Source organism: Phaenicophaeus curvirostris, chromosome 18 (genome assembly GCF_032191515.1).
Source record: "Phaenicophaeus curvirostris isolate KB17595 chromosome 18, BPBGC_Pcur_1.0, whole genome shotgun sequence".
Lineage (NCBI taxonomy): Eukaryota > Metazoa > Chordata > Aves > Cuculiformes > Cuculidae > Phaenicophaeus > Phaenicophaeus curvirostris.
Genome location: NC_091409.1, coordinates 6493090 through 6515155, shown reverse-complemented (window position 1 = coordinate 6515155; position 22066 = coordinate 6493090). Strand labels below are relative to the sequence as shown.

The following is a 22066-nucleotide window of genomic DNA, read 5'->3' as shown; positions in this document are numbered from 1 at the left end:
TATATACAGTAGTTACTGACTGTGCCTTCTCTCCAAGTTGTTCATTGACTGAAGGCCGAACGTTTTGAAGTCTGAGAGATCACCTGTTCCTTTGTGTCCTGTCAGTTTGCTGAGCAACTATGGCATCTGCTCAGAAGGCAGATTCTGAGTATGTTGGGGTACTGCTCTCTGAAAAGAGTTAACTCTTCCAAACATACGTTTGCCATAGTTTCACACCTGTCAGAAGGCAGTGTAAGCTTTGGGGTGTGCTCATGTTGCAGCCAAGTCAACAACCAAGTGAGCTGCTACCAGAAGAGGCAGTCCTGCTCCTTCCACACACTCAGCTGGGCGCTCCTGTGTGTTGGATCCAAGACCCATGTAAGGACACAGTGAGTTGGTTCATCTGGATTATGTGGCAGCACATTAATCCTGTCACTCAAAACCAAAACTCAATAGGACAACAATTCTGGTTTCTCGTAATCAAAATAACATAGAAGGTTTTTTAGACTAGGTTCATCTACAGCTGTCACCATTTATTTGTATATGTAGGATTTAAGTAGTCTTGATTCTCTGTCAAAATGCTGACACAATTATGAGTGTCCTTCAAATACAGTGATGGGTCCTGTAAATCTGAAGAAGCAGTTGGTAGGTGTTCAGAAGCTCTGATTGAGCTATGTGTGGCTGAATTAGCACGTGCAAAGCCTGTGCTGTCCATTTCTCTAATCAACATGTAGGTAGACAGTTTTAATTGGTATAAAGTAGTATTGTAGCATAAAACTGTGAAACTTCCATGAAGCTCATGAAGTGTTTGCACGTTTTTCCATTGGCTGAAGAAGCACAGAACTACATGCCTTCCTTTAGAAACATGTCTAAATAGTCAAGATGGCAACTTGCAGAACAAAGGATGCTTCAGCCTCTTTCTTGGGCACATTGATTCTGCTGCCCTTCAACCCTGGGAACATCAATCTGCCTCTGTACTAGTGACTTTCATTTATTTATTTATTTTCCAGCTACATATTCTTGCTCTGATAGAGCTGTTTGTAGCACAGAAGTTTGTGGTGGATGTATAGTTCTCATCTATACAACATCTGAATGAAACAGATCATATTGGCTCTGCTATTTTTAATTTTGGCAATGTAGTTCTTATTAATGAATTAGAAGTAATCATTGAAAAGATAACGTCCAGAGGAATAAACGCAAGTTTAGAATTTCATATTTTGTACCTTTGCTGTTAACTGAAAGAATGGAATGTCTTAGCACTGAGGACTGAATTTTGCTGTCAGCATTTTGAAACCTGAGCTGTGCCGTCCTGCCTTTTCATGATGAGTCACAGGAACATTCTTCTCTTTTACCTGCCTGCAAAGGTACAAATCTGTGCAGAAGATACAATAAACCAGGAAAAAGAGAATGGAAGTAGAGTAATTCCTGCAGCATTATCAGCACGCGTGTTTTTGATATCTGCCTTCTCTCTGTTCAAGGCCATTAACTCAAAACAGTTTGGCTTTTCAGCTCTGTGAAGTTCTGAGTGCCTGGTGCGATCAAACCAAACCCATCAGTTATAGCTCCTGATCCCACTTCTCCTTCCTGGGATTGCCAGAGCCCTCCTGACAGCTGGTGTGGTGTTGCGGGTACGGGAGGGTGAGGACGTGAGGGGAGACATTGTGGGTCATGCGGAAGGTCTCCCGAGCTCAGTCTGTGACACTGACCAAGACCAGTCTTGAGGGAAAGCTATGGGAATAGTGTAAGAGTAAGGAGATATTACTATAAAATACATAAAAATTCAAATTCTTTGAAATTATTTAATGTATTGTAGCTGCTGTTTTATTTTCCACTTGAAGCGGTTAAATCTCACTCAGAAAAATTCCTCAAGGTGTCTCCTTGTAAAATGCTGCTAGGAAAACAAATGAGGATTAAATAGGTAGTGTTTCTGGAATTTCAGGATTCTCCGTGGGTTCCAGCAGACGTTCAGCACACACCCTTGCACTTAGTCTTACTAAAGTTCACCTATGGTGTCGTTCCATAGTTCATCTTGACCACCAGTGTCTGTAGGGGTGGTGAACCTGCCATCAGTAGGACCCTATTTAAAGAACATGGGATGAGAAGCATCTTTCTGCTGGAAGTGTTCCTTGACGTTTAGGGGTACCTGAGTGTCAAGTATGGAGAAAGTTTGCAAGGCCATTTCTTCCCAGAATGAGGGAATATCACATAGGTCTCTTAAGCCTTCCAAATCTCCCCTGGTTTGAGGGGTTTTTCCATTGAAGCTTGGGCTCATTTGTGGGGTTTATTGGATCAGACATCACAGGAAAGCTTGGTCCCCATCAAGGCCGTCTTGGAACAGATAGATTGGACAATTTAGACTCCTAGTAATTACTGCTCTTGTTACAGGAGGTCTGGAAGGTGAAGAGGGATCATTTAATCCTTGATCAAGTTATCAAAAGTTAAATTCCTGCATCTTTCCCAGGAAGTATCCCTCATTTTACAACAAGGGCTTCTGGGCTAATTCATCAACAAATGCTCACTAGCTAAAAACATAGAATGAAAAATGAACTTTAACTAGTGGTTATCTACAGATTTGTGAGGAAAAAAGGCTTTTTGGGGGCGGAAACTTGGCTTTTCTAATTGAAACAAGTGTATTTCAGGAATTGTTTTTTGGTAGTTCCCATCAGAACCCTTTGTTGTTTGAGCTTTTGGGATGAACGTACTAGTGTTAGCACTCTGTAACCTGGACGTCTTGTGAATGATGTTTGCAACGGGGCGTGTGGTTTTTGGTTGTGGCTTTTTTGCTGTGTCGAATTGCTCCTGTCAGCACCAGAAGGTGGGCAGGTGAAATACAATTTAAAGACATGCTTGCGTTTAAATTCTTGTGCAAATGTAACTTCAGCACAGGTGAAAACTGGAGCCTTGACTTATACGTTGTACATTTTCTCATGTAAGACATACATCAATTATTTTATTAGTGCTAGAAATAAATATTTAAGTGGTAACTTTTAATATTGTGAATGGAATAGTCTGAGAATGGTGGGAATTAGATTGTCGTAGCCTGAGCAGCAATATTAATGTTTAATTATTGTATAAATCTAGATTGTAGCTAGGAACTGAATAGGCTGTGCTAATGATAGTTTATGGCAGCATAATCAGTGTGATAGTCATTGTATATCATGAAAGTTATATATATATATTTTTAAGCAACTTCAGTGCTATGTAACTTGTCTGTCTTTGCTTTCTCCGGGTGAAAGGTTTTATTAAACTTGAATAATACAATACTTAAGGTAATATTAATGCAATTTCTAATTCATGCATTGTATCATCAGCTCGGCCTCTGTCATAAATGGGCTTTGTGAGGTGCCATGAGAGTTTTTTCTGTTAAATATAACGTGGATTCTTTTTAAACAAGTTTGGGGTGTTAATGAAGCTTAACGATGGAATCCCACTTGTGAATCTTTGAAGGCGGTGCCATTTTTTTTCTGTTTTTAGCTTTCTTGCATAAATTGTAAATAGAAGTTTCAACTTTTAAAGTCAAAGTAGAACTTCAGTCTGCCTCTGAGATGTAATACTCTCTGAAGGATCAAAGACAAATTTCTTCAAAAAAACCTACAACCTCTGTGTGGTTTTTAAAATGATCTTTAGAAAGACTAGTAAAAGGAAAGAGCATAAGTTCTCTACTTGATTGTTGAAGATGCCATTTTACAGACTTTTCATTATAGGTTGCTAACCAGTCCTCTTAGTTAGGAAGTTAAGCCTTTAATAATGTATTTTCTTCTTTGTTTTAACAGCTCAAAGAGAAGAGAAAAAACAAGACAGTAGAGCAGAGTCCACACCAGCATCAAAGAAAGCTGTTACATCAATTATGGAGAAACAGATTTCTTCTCTCACTAAAAATCTTCCATCAAAGAAGCCCCCATCCTTCTCTAACACATCAGTAACTAAACAGCCACTTAAACCCGCTGGAAGTTTCAAAGGTGTAATTCCCAAGAAACCTTGGGCTTCATCAGGCGGCGTTCCTTCAAAACAGTCGTCTCTCTCTCATGGTTCATCTGTTTCAAAAAAAACAGCTATATCTTCCAGTTTGGGTGGAGGACTCAAAAAGCCTTCACTGTCTTCCATTTCTACCGCATCTGGAAGCAGTCAAGCAAAAGCATCAGCCAGCCCTATCCAGTCACAACCCAACTCTCAGATTCGACAAAATATTCGACGGTCCCTAAAAGAAATTTTATGGAAGAGGTGGGAATTCAAAGCACTTACTTTATATAGGAAGCTGCAAGTAGAAGTAAATGTTTAGCCTGCAGAATTTTTACTTCTTGAGAAGGGATCTTGAGGGATTGAATTTATGCCACAAATTACTACAAGGCTAATTGGCATTCTGGGTCTATACTGAAAAATGAATATCAAAAAATCCTGATATAAAAACTGCTCTGAAGTTTTAAAATCCGGTGGTGGCAGCATTTAGAGATTTGAGGTTGAAGGAAACGTAGTATAGAAAATACCATAGTGAAAGCTTAAAGGCTTAGTGAAGTAGAGATTCCCTTCCAATAATGGCAGCAAACCCTGGTAAACAGACAGCTGTATCACCTGGGAAAGAAAAGGGAAAAAACAAACAGAGCAGATTTTCTTACAATGATTATACAAACTGATGCCAGCCGTCAGTACTTACGGCCCTCTGCATGCTGGTGTTGCCTCTGAAATGGAAATGCCATTCACAGTGGAGAATTGGAGTAAAACTCATGTGCCTGGGCATCCTGTAGTGTTCATGGCAGAGAAACTCCTTGCATCACTGCTATAAGCAGGAGCAGAAAAGGCTGGCTTGGTTCCCCAAAGGCTCTCTTCCATGGCTGCCTGAGGACAGACGGTAGAAGTGGTCGTAGTTCACAGTTCAAGGTCCTGAGATAGACTTTGGCTTTGAGATGTCTTTTAAAGGAGTCTTGAGTCCTCACTGAGTCAGGGGAGCCTCGGTTAGCTCCTTCCTCTGAAAAGTTAGTTTTATGAATGCTACCTGAAGATTCATGCCTAACAAACGCGCGTAACCCTTTCTTGTTTTTAACAGAGTCAATGATAGTGATGATCTGGTCATGACAGAGAGTGAAGTAGGGAAAGTAGCACTCAATATTGAAAAGGAGATGTTTAATTTGTTCCAAGTTACGGACAACAGATACAAGAGTAAATACCGTAGCATCATGTTCAATCTCAAGGACCCCAAAAACCAGGTTTGGAATTTCCTTAAACAGTAAACATACACTGAAATATACTCTTGGGTTTTAAATGTCAAACTCTACCTTCAACATTAAGAGTTTCAAGATATTGAGTTAAATTTTACTGTAACAGACTATTAGAAAGCCATTCATACTTTTTAAAAAAGTTAATCAAATAGGAGTGCGAAGTCTACCTCAATTGATTGTGGGTATTTATTAAGTTTGGGTATTTAGTGTAAAATTCTTATTTACAGAATGGCTTGCTTAGAATAAATACTGGCTTTATTAATGTCTCTTCTTGTGATGTTCTCTAATGTGTCTACGTGGTCATGTTTACGCTTTAAAAGAAAAAAACGGGTGCTGGTACAGATGAAAATATTCACTAGAGAACACTTGAAACTTTTTTTTTTTCCTTGATTTCTACAATAGTTGGGGAAACAGCAGAGTGGCCGTTCAGCCTCTGCCATTCCTATTCAGTTATAGGTATAGTTATTGAGAATAATCAGAAAAAATCATACTTAGTGTTTATTTCATCCTTATTTTCTGGTTTCTGCACCTTTCTAAATTTGCCTATAAGTTATTGGTATTTTTAATAAGGAATCAGAACAGCTTTGCCTGTTCAGCACTGCAAACATAGTTACTTTACCAAGCAGGTTCTCTTCAGCATGACAACAAAGTCTGTTTTGTTTTCAGGGACTTTTTCATAGAGTTCTTCGAGAGGAAATCTCACTGTCAAAACTAGTGAGAATGAAACCAGAAGAACTTTTATCTAAAGAACTGTCTGTATGGAAAGAGAAACCATCTAAAGGAGTAAGTAACAAAATTTTCCGGTGTCCTTAGTTAACAAATTAAGAGGGAATTCGCCAGCTCTTATCACCCATATTATGTTCATATGCCACATTCTTCCTAGTGAAATACTAACAATGTTCAGTTTCAATAAACTTTTTCCCTACCATGCAAAGTATGGAATAAAACTATAAAATAGATGTGTGGGCTTCTTACCAAAATGGTTTTATTTTTTTCAGATGATTGAGTCTAGAAGCAAATCTCATGAAATCAAGAAAACAGCTGTAAAACAGGAACACGTTTCTGCTGTAAATATGGAAGATTCTCCGCCAGTGTCAGATTCTGATGTAAGTATTGGATGTTGTTTCAGCATGAAAACAGGGAGATAAATGGTAACTGGGGTCTCGATATTTCATCAGAAGTACAGATTGTTCCAATGAACTGTAGGGATGTTGTTACCTATTAGGTGTGCTGTGAGTGTTTTTCCTTTAGTTTGACAGTGTGCAACAACCAAATGGTAGGCACATTTTGCCTGCACTTCTAAAATGCTGTGTTTTTTCAGACCCTGCTGTCAGTTTACAGAGAACTCTTCTGTTTCTGAGCACTAATGATCTGCTTCAGAAAACTGTGGACTGAAATGAGGACAAATATTGTTTGAGAACTGTTATCTGATGTAGTATGTTTGAACCAAGGCCTTTAATTTTATTTTTTTTTTGAAAGAACTGAAGTTAATGTATGGCTTCTTAAGTATTTTTTTATGATTGAAATTAATGATCAAGTGGAATATCTTTTGTGTTTATTCACTTTTAGGAGCAGCAAGAGTCAGCCCGAGCTGCACCAAATTTAAACAGTTCTCCATCTCTGGATGTTTTTAGCAGTATGTTGAAAGATACAACAAGTCAACATCGAGCCCATCTTTTTGACCTGAACTGCAAAATCTGCACAGGTATCTACAGTGCTGACTTTGTGCAGAGTAAAGAATTGTTATGTTGAGTGTTTTTTATTTGTTTTTCAAACTATTTCATTGTTAAATAGTAATAAGACACTTTAAAATAAATTTATAGGTCAGATTTCAGCATCCGAAGATGAAGTACCAGCTAAGAAGACGAAGTTAGCAGCTCCTGTTAAAAAGGGGGAGTTGAAATCAAAAGCAGAAGTTCAGCCAAAGTATGAAGGCTCTGCACCAGACCCAACAGCAGAGCCTGACAAAGAGGCTGTCTCTGAAAATGCAACAGAAACTGAAGCTGGACCAGCGTCAGAAACAGTTTCTCAGTCAAGTCAAGAAAGAACTTACATTCCTACAACTCAGGGCCATAACAACATGGATTCTTCTGTACCTGAAGAGGCTTCTGCTTTTCCTGCCTCTTGTGCTGGCACCGTTGTCACAACTGTGACAGTTTCTGGCAGAGACCCCAGGACAGCAATGAGCAGCAGCTCTGGGACTGTGATACCAGCTGTGCGTCCTGGTCCTGCATTGGACAAAGTTTCAACAGGGGAAACAAAGCAGGAAACTTCAAAACCGGTTATGACTGTCCCCAAATCAATATTAACAAAACCGTCATCCTCACCAGACCCAAGATACTTAGCAGTTCATCAGTCACCCAATATCAAGTGCGTATACTTAATAGTAAGCCAAGATACTGCGTCTTTAATGTGGTTATCTTAAAAGTCCTGTGTGTCCCTTGTCCCTTTCCCCCACCCTCAGTCAAAAGGCATCTTCAGCTTCAATGTTCAGTTAACCTGAGATCAATTCTTTGGTTACCATCACCTCCTTTGCCCTCTCTAGTTGGTAAAATTTCCAGAGCATCAGGGTATGTCAGCAGCAGAGATTCTACAATATGTTTCAGAAGCAACTTGAAGGTGTTATGCAGACATAGAAGGCTGCACGTACGTTAATGTATAGAAAGCAAGTGTATGGGAGAGATAGCTTAAAGGCATTTGCAGATTTTCATCCTATATTAAAATACTGTTACATCTGAATTTATAAACACGAATTAAAATTAACCAATTGATCAACTTGAAAGGAAGTGGATTTCTTGCATATTCTGGGAATATGCAATAGTTAAATATTGCAAACTATATGGCTGTGGAACTGCAGTTTGAAGATTTTAGTTCATATCAGTTTCTTTTACTTGAGAATTGCTGTCACATGCATGTTGTTGACTCAGTTAGTGGGAAGTATGGAATTCAGATTCGTTTTTTACAGAGTCAGAATCACAACAGTTATAGTGCTAATCTAATTTCATAAAAGCCATGTCTTTCGACATCTTTTGCCCATCTGCAGCTGCAAGTTTATGTTCGGTTACTCTTTGCTTTTTTTCACTAGTACTGAGCTTATGGAAAACGTTAGCAAATCATTTAGTGAACATTCTGTTATTTGTTTAAAGTAAAGTATTAGATCATTAGGAGGAGGGAAGGAAAAAAAAAGAAGAGATCATTCTTGTTTGTGTTCTGTAACCTTTCTGTTTGGATTTGTTTTGCAGTGTTGCAGAGCCACGCTCACCTCAAGACAGCGACACCTCCCTCTTTCTCTCTCGTCTCAACACCATTTGGAAAGGATTTATTAACATGCAAAGTGTGGCCAAATTTGTCACTAAAGCATATCCTGTCTCCGGGTGTTTTGATTATCTTAGCGAGGTTAGCACCAACGTGTTTATGTGTTTAGAGTAAATCTACTGCAGTTCCTGTTCCTAGCAAGGCTGGGGTCACTATATTTGTATTGTTACATTAGAACTGTGGTAGAGGTAAGCGGCATCCCTTTAGAAATAGAAAAAGCAGCTCAGGGGTGTTAAAAAAAGCCTTTTTAAAATTATTCACAAATCTGTGAAGAATTCTTATGTCTTTAAACACATGTATGTATTAGGATCAAACATGGAATAATAGCTTTATTTCAGCTTCCTTCTTTAAGAAGATGTTTTAGAGCCAGTATTTTAAAGTAGATGTTGTGTTCTGGTCTCAAGATGGGTCACTGCTGTGATTTACTCAAATTTTTTTGGCCATTTATGGAGAACAGAATCCTTCCTACTAGTTTTTAAATGCACGGAGTTGGATGATGATATTCGGGGAGGGTGTACATTGAAATAATGAGATAATCTGAAGGCTTGCACTATGACAAACTTTTTTTCTGGAGTGCATTTTCTGTGAGTTAGGAAGTTTCAAACAAATGTGTGGTTTAGGACTGTTACATTAGAGTTGGTGGCTCATGACAGGACACTCACTAGAATTTATGTGTCTTCAAGTGGAGCATTTCCTGAGAAACTGAAAGCATGAGGACAGGCTGTGTTTCAAACAGTAGGTTCTCTATAAAAACCGAGCCAGTAACAGGCATACAGAACTACTGGACGTTTTGCCACTGTCCTTGTTTGACTTTTCTGTTAGTCTTTTGGCAACATGCCTTAATTAAACACCTTGAAATTTAGAAATAGCCTGTTGGGAATTAGTAAAGTATGTATCAAGGTTTGTTAAAGCATAATGATGCATTATCCACTGGGCTGCTGGGATGGGACAACCCGCACTGCTTTGAATCGTTGGTCTCTTGTTTTTTTCTCATGCTTCCATCTAATACTTCTTGTCTAGGATTTACCAGATACAATTCATATCGGTGGGAGGATCTCACCGAAGACAGTCTGGGAGTATGTGGGCAAACTCAAATCTTCGCTTTCAAAGGTATTCACTTAAAATCCTTTGCAAAATACAGAAGGAAAAAACAGCACTATAAAATGACAACTTTTTAGAATATAAATTAGAAAAAAGTAAATACTGACATAGATCACACCTGGAAAACTGCCAACACCACTTATTCCTTTCAAATTAGTCATTTATTTGAATAAAAATGTTTATTGAGCTCTTGAAATCTCTCTCCTGTTAAATCTTAAATTATGAAGTTAAATCTTCATACTATTTTTTCATTTGTAATGGTTGAACATCAATAACCTATTTATTCAATAGGTGGAAGTTTAAATTTTAAAGAAAAGGAACATCATTAAATGTTTTTAATAGATTTTGCTATTGTAAACACTTTAGAAGTGAAGATATGTTGAACAACGTATAGATATAATCATGAAATTAAGAATTTTCCCTTTCATATTAATTTGAGCCTCAAGATGTTTAGTTTTATGTAAGATACACAGTATCTTATTCTTCTGAAAATGAAAAACCTAGTTCAGTTTTAGTATTACCAACTGAACAACAGTACTCTCTTAAAGCTAGACTATTGCTTTGAAAAGATAGTTGGAGTGATAAATGTACAAGTTATTTTTACCCCTCGGATTTGCCCTTTACCGTTGTATTTGCTGGTATGTTACAGGTTGAGTTTTTCCACTTTGCTTTTGTGTTACAGGAATTGTGTTTGATTCGGTTCCATCCTGCAACAGAAGAAGAAGAAGTTGCCTATATCTCTCTCTACTCCTATTTTAGCAGTCGTGGTCGTTTTGGTGTTGTAGCTAATACCAACAGGCATATCAAGGATCTCTACCTGATCCCCCTGAGTTCTAAGGACCCAATTCCTTCCAAACTCTTGCCCTTTGAGGGACCAGGTAAGCACAAAACAGGGGAGGTTAAATGCTAGGTAAAAATCACAAAATTCAATCTGAGACAAGTTGTTGTTGAATCTAAGTTTAATGTAATGTTAATGTAAGCATTATTAATTTTTTTATAGAAAAAAATAATTTTAAAGTATGTTAATAGGGAAAAATTGGAAATTAACTCAGTTCAAGATAAAATTTTCTAAAGTTTGCATAATCTTTCTGACAAGACGCTTATATGCCATTAGGAGGACGAGTTTACCTCTAAAGACAAGTAGTGGAATAGCCACTACATTGAGAAAAAACCCCAGTGTCCCCCTGATCTTCAGAAACCCATAAATCTACAAACCCTAGGCCCTTAGGAGCCATTCACCATCACTTAAATCAAGCAGGAAACTTAGCCCACTGACAAGTCAAGAAACCTGTGAAGATGAAGGTAATATTTACGGTGGTTTCACTACATTGTTGTCTCATATTATGCTGCATGTGCAATATGATGCACAAGGTGTTTGAGGTGTTTTGTTCGAGGGGTGCAAACTCCTGCCAAATTGCTGCCTTCTGAAAACTGGTTTATTTGGTTAGGAGAATCCGCATTCCTTAGGTTTAGTAGGAGCAGACAGTAGTTGACAGAGGCACGTGGTATTATAATCTTCTACTCTTAGATAAAATCACCAGATGTAATGGTTGGCTTGAAATTGTCCCATGTTTGTGCGTCGAACATTGTGACAGAAGAACTGAGAATGAATTCAGCCGCGGAACGCCCTTCTGTTGCAAAACTTGAAGTTCTCCTGATGGAGGAGGTGGGGCTTTATATAAAATAACAGATGGAGAAGCTGAAAAACTGCAGGTTACACTGATGGTAATAGAATACTTCCTTGTCCTAACAGTGGTTTCCAAAACATTAAATGGTAGGTATGAAATGGGAAACGTGCCGGGGGCTGATCTTCCTGAGAAGCTGACTGTCCTCTGCTTCCCAAATACAAATTCAGGACTCAATAGAGCACTCCTGGAGCTTATAGTCGGGAGCAACAGTATCTGGGCCAGGTTTTCATGTGTTACTGGCATACAGCTTCAACAGCAAACGATACATCCTTAGTAAAATGTGCTTCCTTCCTGCATGAGATTGCAAAGGGCACTTGCTCTGCATCCTCAGACAAGTCTAACTTACCCGTCATCAAGCAGTGCCTGACCTAGGTCATTGTTTTTAGGCTATGGCTGAAATGGGAGGATTGTTTCTGTCTAAATTAATCTCATAGTCTCCATATTTTTTTAATCTGTGCACCTCCGTAGTCTTTAATGTACTGAATTCTTGAAAAGGCAGGCAAAAACTGTTATTCCCATTTCATAGCCAAGAAATGCAAGAGTCTTTCAAAATTGGAGGGGATTGCTTAGAAGAGATACAGGGATCATTTGTAGATATCGTTCATGGAGTCAGGTTTTCAAATCTAAAGACATATTTGTGGGCAAAGTGGATTAAAGGACAGCAGTAGAAACAAGGTTCCAAGGCAGAGAGGCCATATGATTTCACATTTTCATAGAAGACCCACCTTGCCTTCTGCCATTGATTCACACCTCTTGGAAACTTCTGTCACAGCCTTTGCCTCATAGTTGGACTAACTTGTGTCCATATTTTCAAACCAGATCCGCTATGGTGGGTGCAAAACAATCAGGTAAGCTGTTTTTCTGGGTTTGTATTATGTATTAAAACCACAATATGAAAGACATGTAATCCATACTTTTTAATGAGATCTGATGGAATTTACTGCTTTTTCTTTTACAATCAATAAAAATATTTTATGGAAAGTGGTCATTGTCTCCTTAAGTTTAATCGTGTACCTTCAAATGCAGTTTAGTAAGGACTGGAAAAGCATTAGATAGCTTAGGGTGATTTGGTAAATGTGACTGGGGGGGAGGAGGGAGAGGACAATAATACCCTGTCACTCCAGAAATCCTAGTTAGAAGATAGATATTCCAGCTGTCTCATCCAGTCACGTCAGGCATGTATGGATTAGGAATTTCTCCCCTTTTCTGGTGGACTGGATTTGGAACACAACTGAGGACTTCTGAACTGCGCTAGTACCTAGAAGAGCTACAAAAGCCTCTGACATGGGTGACGGAAAACCAGAGGAAAATGGAAGGTCTTCCATATTTATCCATAATTCATCTCGGCCACTTATTACTGGATTTGATGTATGAGCAGGCTGTTCTGCATTGGCTCTTGCAGTGGTTTGCTGTATGTGAATTAATTTCTATTTCACATACACACAGGTTATTTAGCACTTTCATCTCAGATCCCAAAGCACTTGGTAAAAAAAAAGTGTAATCAGCCCTAGTTACTAACAGAAATAGTGGTTTATGGAGGGATTTAGTGGTAATATTGGGAATGTAACTATCATCTTACATAGTTGAAATAAGTTAATTTTAATGGACCATCCATATACTAGCAAAGGATTCCACAAATAGTATCTCTTTCCCGGTAGTTTGCAAGAGGAATCGCTTTTTCTTACAGTATGAAGACAGGACCTGTCTTTGTGCTGTTGGGAACGCTCTTAGAAATTGTAGCAAATGGAACAAAACTTGTGATTGACCTCTGAAGGGAGTTAGGTGTCTTCATCACAGCAGAAATCACTACGAACAGCTGTAGTAGAAGAACATGGCATTATGAACCTTATTTTTGATGCCAGCCAGTTGCAGTCAGCAAATGTACCTTAACGTCCAGCAGTGTTGCGATGCTGGAAGCAATCCATATCCTTGGATTAAGGGTGCATGAATTTGATCATTGTCAGTTGCTCTCATCATTAATTGGGGCAGATAATTAAATGGTGTTGATAAAATTTAGTTTGTATTGGTCTCTGCAGTTAAATGTACACCATGGGTGTGCTCAGTCCATTCCTGATGTTTTCCCTTCCATGTATGGAAATGAAGCCTGTAGGTAACGGTGCAGGCAACTTCTTACCAGCTGATGACACTTATGTGGACCTCAAATAGATAATAGGACAACAACTGTTTTATAAATAACATAGCACTGATAGCTCTAGCTCTGCAGGCAGAGACTGCAGCTCTTCTAAAATGCTTGCTTGTGAAAGGCAGTCATTGAGCAAAAGTTGGAGAGTGTAGCTAACGTTTTTATTACATGAAATTAGGGACTTAACTTATTTGTGGATGTTGAAGTGGAATGGGACTGACCTTTGAAATGCTGGTGCAGCTCTATGTTTCCATTCAAAAGAAGCACTTAGGATTTGATAACTTTGAACTGAGTGGATAGAGAAGCCAGGTTAGGCAGAACTTCTAATATTTGTGTAAGAGTACAGAATCAAAATGTAAAATTTTAATGGATTTATTTTATGATAACTAAACTCTAAACAGATTAAATTGTAACTACTGTTCTTAACTTATTACTGGAATTTATTGTCTAGAAAGGGTATTAAAGTTCTACCCTGTTTTAATTAGTGACTTGAACTCTACTTCTTATAGGGATTCAAACCTGATTTTTCAGTAATTGTTTATTAGCTATCCTATCTGATGGGTTTTTGAAACCTGTTCATTTCTGTTACTCAGTGTTTGAGATTTGTTTTGTGACTAATTGCATATATCACTTTCACTCAAATTTCATTATTCCTGTTTCTCAATGTAATTATAATGAGAGCCATTTGTGACAGGACATCTAAAGCAAATATTTTAGATTGCCCTCAAATTTTCATTATAGTTTTGCCTGGTCTTTTTTTAAAAAGACTGTTTCTTGGGAGCAAGCAGTTTCTTAATTAAGTCAACACAGAATCTTAGTCATCAAAAAATCTCATAGAACTTTGCAGTTAACTTATTTTATTTGAAAAAAATTAGTTCCTTTGTCTTATCTGGAGTTCATTATTTGGAAAATAAGGTTTTTATGGGATAAGATTTGATTGTAAGAAGTGGAAAATTGGTGATTAGAGGGGGCATTCTGTGAGCAAAAGTTATTTCTTAATGAAATATGTAGCAAGTACTGAAGAGAAATAGTAAGTTTAAAATATAAAGCAGCAGGTTTTAGTGTGTTATTTAGCAATCTGAGAAGAATTCCTGCAGTATGGGCTTTCATTAAAGAAGGAATCTTTACTCAATTTGTTCTGTTGCTTGGGCTTTCCCTTGGCATCAATTCAGCCAAGTTTTTTGTCTTATATTTGCACAGGTTCTACCTTAATTTAGTTTATGCTGTAAGTGATGTATCTTCTCATGTATCTCATATCTAGACATAGATTTAGGAAAAGCGATGATATAATTTTCTCATTAGATGGTAAATTTAAGAGTCCCCTTGAAACTTTTTAAATTCAGTTGTTTCAGCAAAGTGATATATCTGTGAGTGTCGTTTGCTATTGGAATATATTTGCAGCTGTGGGGTTTGGGGTTTTTTGTTGGTATCAAAAAGTTTTTAGCGCTAATTAGAAATTGTTCCTTAATGAACAATTGGTTTGGTTTACTAAGAACAAGGAACACATAGGCATATATATAACTCATAGGATCATTAATAAAAGGAACAATTCAGGTCAGAATCCTCACCATATAATTAACCACAGTGCATATTATCTGTTCCTTCACAGATTCTGTTGTGTTTCTATATCACTCCTTCCTAGCTGGATGGAAATAAGAACTTATGGCACATATGATAACCCTTTAAAAATCATTAAATCCAAAAGTCAAATAGTTTCTCTCCATAGAGATTTTCTGCATTTGCCACCAACCCTATGTAGAAGGATTGATTCCCTTCCCTTCCTTCTGGACACGTTTCTCTTTCTCAAGTTCCAGTGGGAACTGTGCGTGTAAAAGGAAGGAACACAATAACATGAAACAGACCTACAGACCCTCTCATTTTTCCCTCTATATTTGATATATTCTTCTCCAAGGATTCAAGTCCAAAGCTTTCACAAAGGAAGAATCCTACTCACGTTTTTTACTTATAGAAAGGCCTACAGCATCAAACTGAACCCTGCAAGAGAGGGTTTAAACTCACCCAACCATTTTCTTGCAGTGTGTCCCTTTCTCCCACCTGTTTGACTGGTGGCTGCTTAGCTCTCCTTTGCTTGTTTGGTGCTTTGGCTCTCAGTTTCCCTGCTTCTATCCTGTTTTAAAATATGTCTAGCTGGGAAAAAAAACCCAAAAAACCAGGAGTGGGTTACAGGCTTTAATACTGTCTCCAAACCCATTTGTTTGAGGTGCTCTTCTTAGCAACTACTGGTATATGTTTAACTTAGACCAAATATTTCTAGACTGTCAATGTAATCTTCTAGCACAGATTATAACAGAAATGTAGGTACAAGGTCTAGCCCAGGTTTTTTCACTTTTCGGTCTCTGTATACAATGTATTTGTGAGCTATTTAAAAGTAAATCTGTGATTTTTCAGAGGAAGATGTAGGGTGGTTGAACAACAGCAAAACCAATGTAATAATACAAAAGATATGAAAACTTTCTTTGGTTTTGAACATTCACAGAGGCATTTTTTAATAATCATGCCTGTTGTGGTAATCTTTTATTAAAAATATCAAGGAAGGAATTAACATTTCTTTACTTATTATATACAAATGTATATGAAGAATAAAGAAATAGAGATGTGTATGCTTGTGGACTACTGAAAATTGCTGTTGGTCATCTAATGTAAATTAGAAAAACTGTTATCCTGCGACTTTTATAGCTTTTATAAAATAGTAAGTGTCTCCTGAAAGCAGAATTTAAAAACCAGGGGTTTACATATACAATCTTTGTGCTTCCTTTCAGGTCTTGAGTCATCTCGGCCAAATTTAATTCTCGGATTGGTCATCTGTCAGAAAGGGAAACGTCCAGCCACTGGTGTTGAAACAGAAAAGATAGAGGAAAAGCGAAGCAGAATTCAAACACATGAGGAAACCGAAACATCTCTGTTCTCTAAAGGGCCGCTAGCTGCTTTGCAAGAGAAGAAAACTCAAAAATACTCACTTTATTCAGCAGATACAACTGTAAGTACAACACCACCTGGATCTCCTCCACCACCTCCGCCACCACCACCCCCTCCAATGCCCATTCCTGATACCTCAGCAGTTACACCTTCGGTATTAAAAATACTGTCCTCAATGAAAAGTGGAAGCACAACTACTGTAACGCCACCTGTTTCAACCGCTGCTTCTGCAAGCATTACCGCTACTCATTCTTCATCCTCAAAAACTGCCACGCCTCTCGAGCACATCCTGCAGACGCTTTTTGGAAAAAAGAAAACTTATGAGCCTCCTGCTAAGGATTCTGAAACTGTCCAGTCTTCAAATCAGGAAGGTCAGGCTGTTGCTGATGGAGGAATGCCAGCTGCTCCTTTATTAGATCCCATTGTGCAACAGTTTGGACAGATGTCAAAAGACAAAGCTGTAGAGGAGGAGGAGGATGACAGACCATATGATCCTGAAGAAGAATATGGTCCGGAGAAAGCTTTTGAAATGCAGACTGGTGAAAGTGAGAAGCGATATAATGTGGAAAAGCCATCCAACACAGCAGAATTGGAGGATGAAGCCTATGATCCAGAAGATGAAACTATCTTGGAAGAAGCAAAAGTTACTGTTGATGATTTACCTAACAAAATGTATACAGACACTAAAAGCAATTCTTCAGAAACACCTGCTTCGTATGTGCCAGATATATCTGCATCCTCATCCTTGGTAGAACAGCAAAAAATGTTGGAAGAATTAAACAAACAAATAGAAGAACAGAAAAGACAACTAGAAGAACAAGAAGAAGCCCTCAGACAACAAAGAGCGGCTGTCGGTGTTTCAATGGCTCATTTTTCAGTGTCTGATGCTTTAATGTCACCACCACCTAAATCTTCCCTAGTAAAGACGGAATTGTTCCATCAGGACCAGCAAGCTGCACAAAAAGTGGATTTACCCTCATCTTTAAATCAGCAAGCACAAGTTTTAAACCAGGGCTGTGATCCGAGGCAGAACAGAGATCCTCGACAAGCCAGAAGAATGGTGACAGAGGCTAATGACAGCGTTGACCCTCGAATAAAGCCACAGGTGGTACAGAATGAGATAGCCACAAGAGAAGTCGCTCCAGCAAGTTTTCCAAATGTTTTGCAGGCTTCACTTAGTAAGGAAGATAAAACTTTAATTTCTGCTGCTCAGCCTGGTTTTAGTAGTGATAACTGGGTTTCAAGTGAAAAGGCTCCTACAGTGCCCCAGAAAGAGGCATCCAACAGCAAATTTGAAAACACTCTTCAAGTTACTTTGGAAAACATTAGTCAAACAGTTACTGGAGAACATTCTACATCCAAACCTTTACGTAAAGTGCTGCTTCCAACACCTCCAAGTACATCTTTTCAGCCTAATTTCTCCACATCGAATGACAGTCAGTCTTTGCAAGATATGCATAAAGTATCGTGGTCGAGTGAGTCAAAGGAAATAATGGCAAGAGATTCTTTTTCAAATATGACGTTTACTTCTCAGGAACAGGCAGCTGGTCACTTTGACCCAGAGAGGGGTCTTTCATCGGTACAATATGATGAACAAAGAAATCCTCAGTCTCATCAATTCGTAGAACAAACTGAATCTCCATCCATTCAGAGCGATGGTGGACCTTCCCCACAGCACTTCGAAGAAAACCGAACTGGACCTCCATTTTCTTTGTCTGGGCAGAAAGCAGAGCCTCCATCACTGATGCTCAGTGCACCTGGAGGACCTCATGGACCTAATTTTAGAGGACCCGCACCACAGTTCTCTGAAGAGCATGGTTCTCCAAATAATGATGGGCAGAGAGGGCCTCCATCTGGCAGATTTGGAGGTCAGAAGGGCCCCATTCCTTCCTTATTCTCTGCACAGCATGGGCCACCTCTTTTTGGTGATAATAGGTGCCCTGCCCCATCTTATCATGGTGTTCCAAGAGGAATGTCACCATCTCAGTTTGAAGATCACAGGGAACCTCACATGGACCAAAGGGAATTCTCAGATTCTCAGTATAATGAAATGATTAGGCCTCCAGGACAGTTCGAAGGACCAGACCCACCTCAGTTTATGGGAAACAGAGGACCTCCACCTTTTTCTTTTGGAGGTCAAAGGCGTCCCCCACCAGCTCAGTTTAAAGGACAGAGAGGAGGCCCTCAGTTTGGAGGGCCAAGAGGCCCCGCCCCAAGTCATTTTGGGGGACCAAGAGGGCCTCACCCAAATCAATTTGAAGGGCAGAGAGGTCCAGCTCCAAATCATGTACCTGGTCAAAGAGGACTTTTGCCACAGCCATTTGAAGAGCGGAGAGGGAGTCCACCTCCCAGATTTGCCAACCAGAGAGGGCCAGCACCGCTTCCGTTTGGAGGACCAAGAGGAGCCGCTCCTGCATTGTTTCCAGAAGAAAATGAACCTCACCCTTCTAGATTTCATTTCCAAGGTCAGTCATCGCAAGGTATGAAGTCAGCCCCAAGACCGCTGCTGGACCTTCCAAGCCATCCACCATCCCACAGAAAAGAGATGTGGGAGGAAGGTGGACCATCTGCATCTCTTTCCAATATTCCTGGACAAGGATCCGAGTCGGAAGGACAGTGGTCAGCATCTGACTTCCGAGAAGGCAAAAATCCTGAATATAGAGGCCAGACATTTGAAGGGAGACAGAGATACGAGGGAGGAAATAAAGACAAGGGTTTAGATCAGTCAGAGCCTCAGCATGCGGATAATCGACAAGGTCGGCCCTTTGAGGAAAGACGAAGGGATCGAGACCATGGCAGACCCTGGGAAAGAGACCGTGGCAGAAACTGGAATAGAGACAGAGACTGGGAGAGACACAGAGACAAGGAATGGGATAAAAGTAGAGACAGAAACCAAAACAAAGATAGAGAGAAGGATTCAGAGCGGTCTAGAGATTGGGAAAGAAGCAGAGACCGAGACAGAAGAAGAGAGAGAGAATCCTACAGAAGACGTGACAGAGAGCGATCACGGAGCAGAGACCGAGATCGCGACAGAGAGAGAGACAGAGACCGAGATCGAAGCAGAGAAAAAGAAAGAGATCGAGAGAGAGATCGAGATCGTGAAAGAGAGAGAGGAAAAGATCGCAAAGACCGCAGCAAGAGTAGGGAAATTAGTAAAGAGGTGAAGCCAGAAACACCGAAGGAAACTCAGAAACCACCAGAAACAGAGGCTTCATCTTCCACTAATCAGTCATAGAAATATGATTGATATCATTGTTTCACGTATATGATTTACTTTTACAACACTGCAAGGACTGAATCAGCATCTTCTGTACATACTGTATATTGCCACCTTCACGAACTGCTATTGTAAAACTAGCCTTACAAACTGTACTGACAAATTAGCAACTTTGGAACAACTGTGAATCAAAATACTCAAATAGATAAAAGGCAAGGACATACTGGACTTTCACTTGCTGCATTTTGTGCATAATGTTTTTCTTACAAAAAATTCACAGCATTACCTGTACTGAAATTTTGGTTTTTTCTACTCACATCTTTATCTTAAAATTTCCATTTACAGTACAGAAATGGAAAAAGTCTAAGAAGAGCATATTGCTTTTTAAGATTATAAAGTTATGTTTTCCAGTAACTTGAATTGTAATTTTATAAGAGAATTTAATCCAGACTTTAGGAGCCATACCTTTACATCTCATTTACCTGATATTTTAGCGTCAACGTTGTTCCTACAGCACACGCTTTAAAAGAAGGAGCCCACCTTGGCTGTATCTTCTTTATTTTACAACAGAAAGGTTGTGTGTGTTTAGGAAAAAGCTGCAGGAGAACAGTGTTAATAACTACTTGTGACTGATGGAGGATTTGAGAATGGAATGTTATAAGCTTAAAGTGCACTATCTTCCTTTTTATATCCAGATATTTTGTGCTTTGAAATCCTTCTGTTAAGTGTACTACAAAGAAACAAGCCGTACTTGTTTTTTTTTCCATGAGGCTGAGGGGTTTTAAATGTCGCATTTTTACAAATCTGTGATTAAAGACCATACAAGAATAGCACCCTTAGAACCAGCAAAACTTCTACAGTCATTGGACGTAGATTTGAAAAAGGCCAAGACTACAAATGAATTGGAACCAAAGGAAAGAAGAATAACTTGGTTAAATAGGCCACTAAACCTGTTACTTTGATTGAACTGATTTAGTGGAACAATTTGTTTGGATTTGTTTTTGCAGAATTTTGCCATAGATGTAAGAAATGTCCCCATTTTTATTGTACTTCTCATTCTGAAAGTGTTCTGCTCCTGAAAACAAAAAAAGAAAGTGTCACTTTTTTTGTTAGACCCTACTTGGGCAGGTGGTGAACATCAAACTCTCCACTGGAAAAGGTGTAACTGCATTAAGCTTGTAAAGACCAGGGGTCCTTCATGTTGAGATTCAAGAGGGAAGCTTTCCACTGTGACATACATTACTACTTCTTGTATTCTTCAAGTATGAAGTCCTTCTAGTATGAAATAAAACCCTGCTAATTTATTTGACCGTGTAGATTAACAGTCGGGTAAATATTTTGTAATTTTTCTAAAATAGCTTTGGAAATGTCAGATTAAAATCCTACAACCTTTCACATCTTGAAGACTACATCACGAGTAGCATGTATGCCATGCATCTCACTACAGTTGCCATTGGTGCATCTTTGAAGTCCTTATCCCTCAAGGATTTGCTGGTTGAAATGGTCACCTGTATTCAGAACCTGTAGACAAAACTGCAGAGAACTGGTATTAACTGCAAACATCTACTATGGTGTAAGATTTTTTTCTTAATGCAACGTTTCTAATTTAAAGACCTACATCAAAGTATGCAAAAAGCGTGTTTGTTTAGGTTTACTTGATAGAAATTTCTGTAAATTGTATTTTATATGGCAAAATATATCGCTATACATGAAAATAGGGGACATCACCGCTTTTTGTTACTGTAAGTAGAATAAACATCTACAGAGAACTGTTGTCCATTTCTTAAATCTGTATGTGTGTATTATTTCCTAAATATTGCTACTTCTCGGTGAACCACAAGAGCCTGATGGCACACACTGCTCATTTCCTCATCCTTCAATTAAAGATGGTTTGCAGGACATCACTGCCAACGAATGTTTAATTGTAGGCATTCTAAAATACCTGTGAACATCTGGGCTTATGATTTTTCTCTCAGTTCTAAACATCCTCGCGTTTATTCTGAAGGCTGAGGAGCAGGCCTGGAAGAGGCGAGGGGGGGGTGGTGGTGGGTCCTTGAGGGGCGGGGCTTGTGGAGATGAGGGCGGGGCTGATGGGTCCATGAGGGGCGGGGCTGATGAATCCATGAGGGGCCAGGCTGATGGGTCCATGAGGGGCGGGGCTTATGGAGACAAGGGGTGGGGCTTGTGGAGATGAGGGGCGGGGCTGATGGGTCCATGAGGGGAGGAACTTATGGGGACGAGGGGCGGGGATTATTCTATGGGGCGGGGCTTGTTGAGGCGCTGGGCGGGGCTTGTGGGTCCATGAGGGGCGGGGCTTATATAGGCGCGGGGCGGGGCCTGTTGAGGCGCGGGGCGGGGCCTGTTGAGGCGCGGGGCGGGGCCGGCGCGGGCCGGTCTCGCGCGCGGCGGTTGCGCGCGGCGGTTGGCTCCGGCCGCTGCCCCGAGGCGTTGGGGCGGGCTGAGGGGGCGGCGG

General features: G+C 39.5%; 1 protein-coding gene across 1 annotated transcript in view; it reads left to right on the top strand.

Moving 5' to 3' along the window:
• DIDO1 (death inducer-obliterator 1) overlaps positions 1–21362 on the top strand; it is a 38390-nt gene extending 17028 nt beyond the window's left edge. Inside the window, exons 7-16 of the mRNA XM_069872152.1 lie at positions 3753–4200; positions 5021–5180; positions 5859–5975; positions 6191–6298; positions 6762–6897; positions 7016–7562; positions 8435–8588; positions 9528–9617; positions 10291–10486; positions 16220–21362. Coding sequence (XP_069728253.1) covers positions 3753–4200; positions 5021–5180; positions 5859–5975; positions 6191–6298; positions 6762–6897; positions 7016–7562; positions 8435–8588; positions 9528–9617; positions 10291–10486; positions 16220–19611 — 5348 coding nt within the window. The 3' untranslated portion in view covers positions 19612–21362. The remainder of the gene's footprint in view (positions 1–3752; positions 4201–5020; positions 5181–5858; positions 5976–6190; positions 6299–6761; positions 6898–7015; positions 7563–8434; positions 8589–9527; positions 9618–10290; positions 10487–16219) is intronic.
• The last annotated feature ends 704 nt before the right edge of the window (positions 21363–22066 follow it).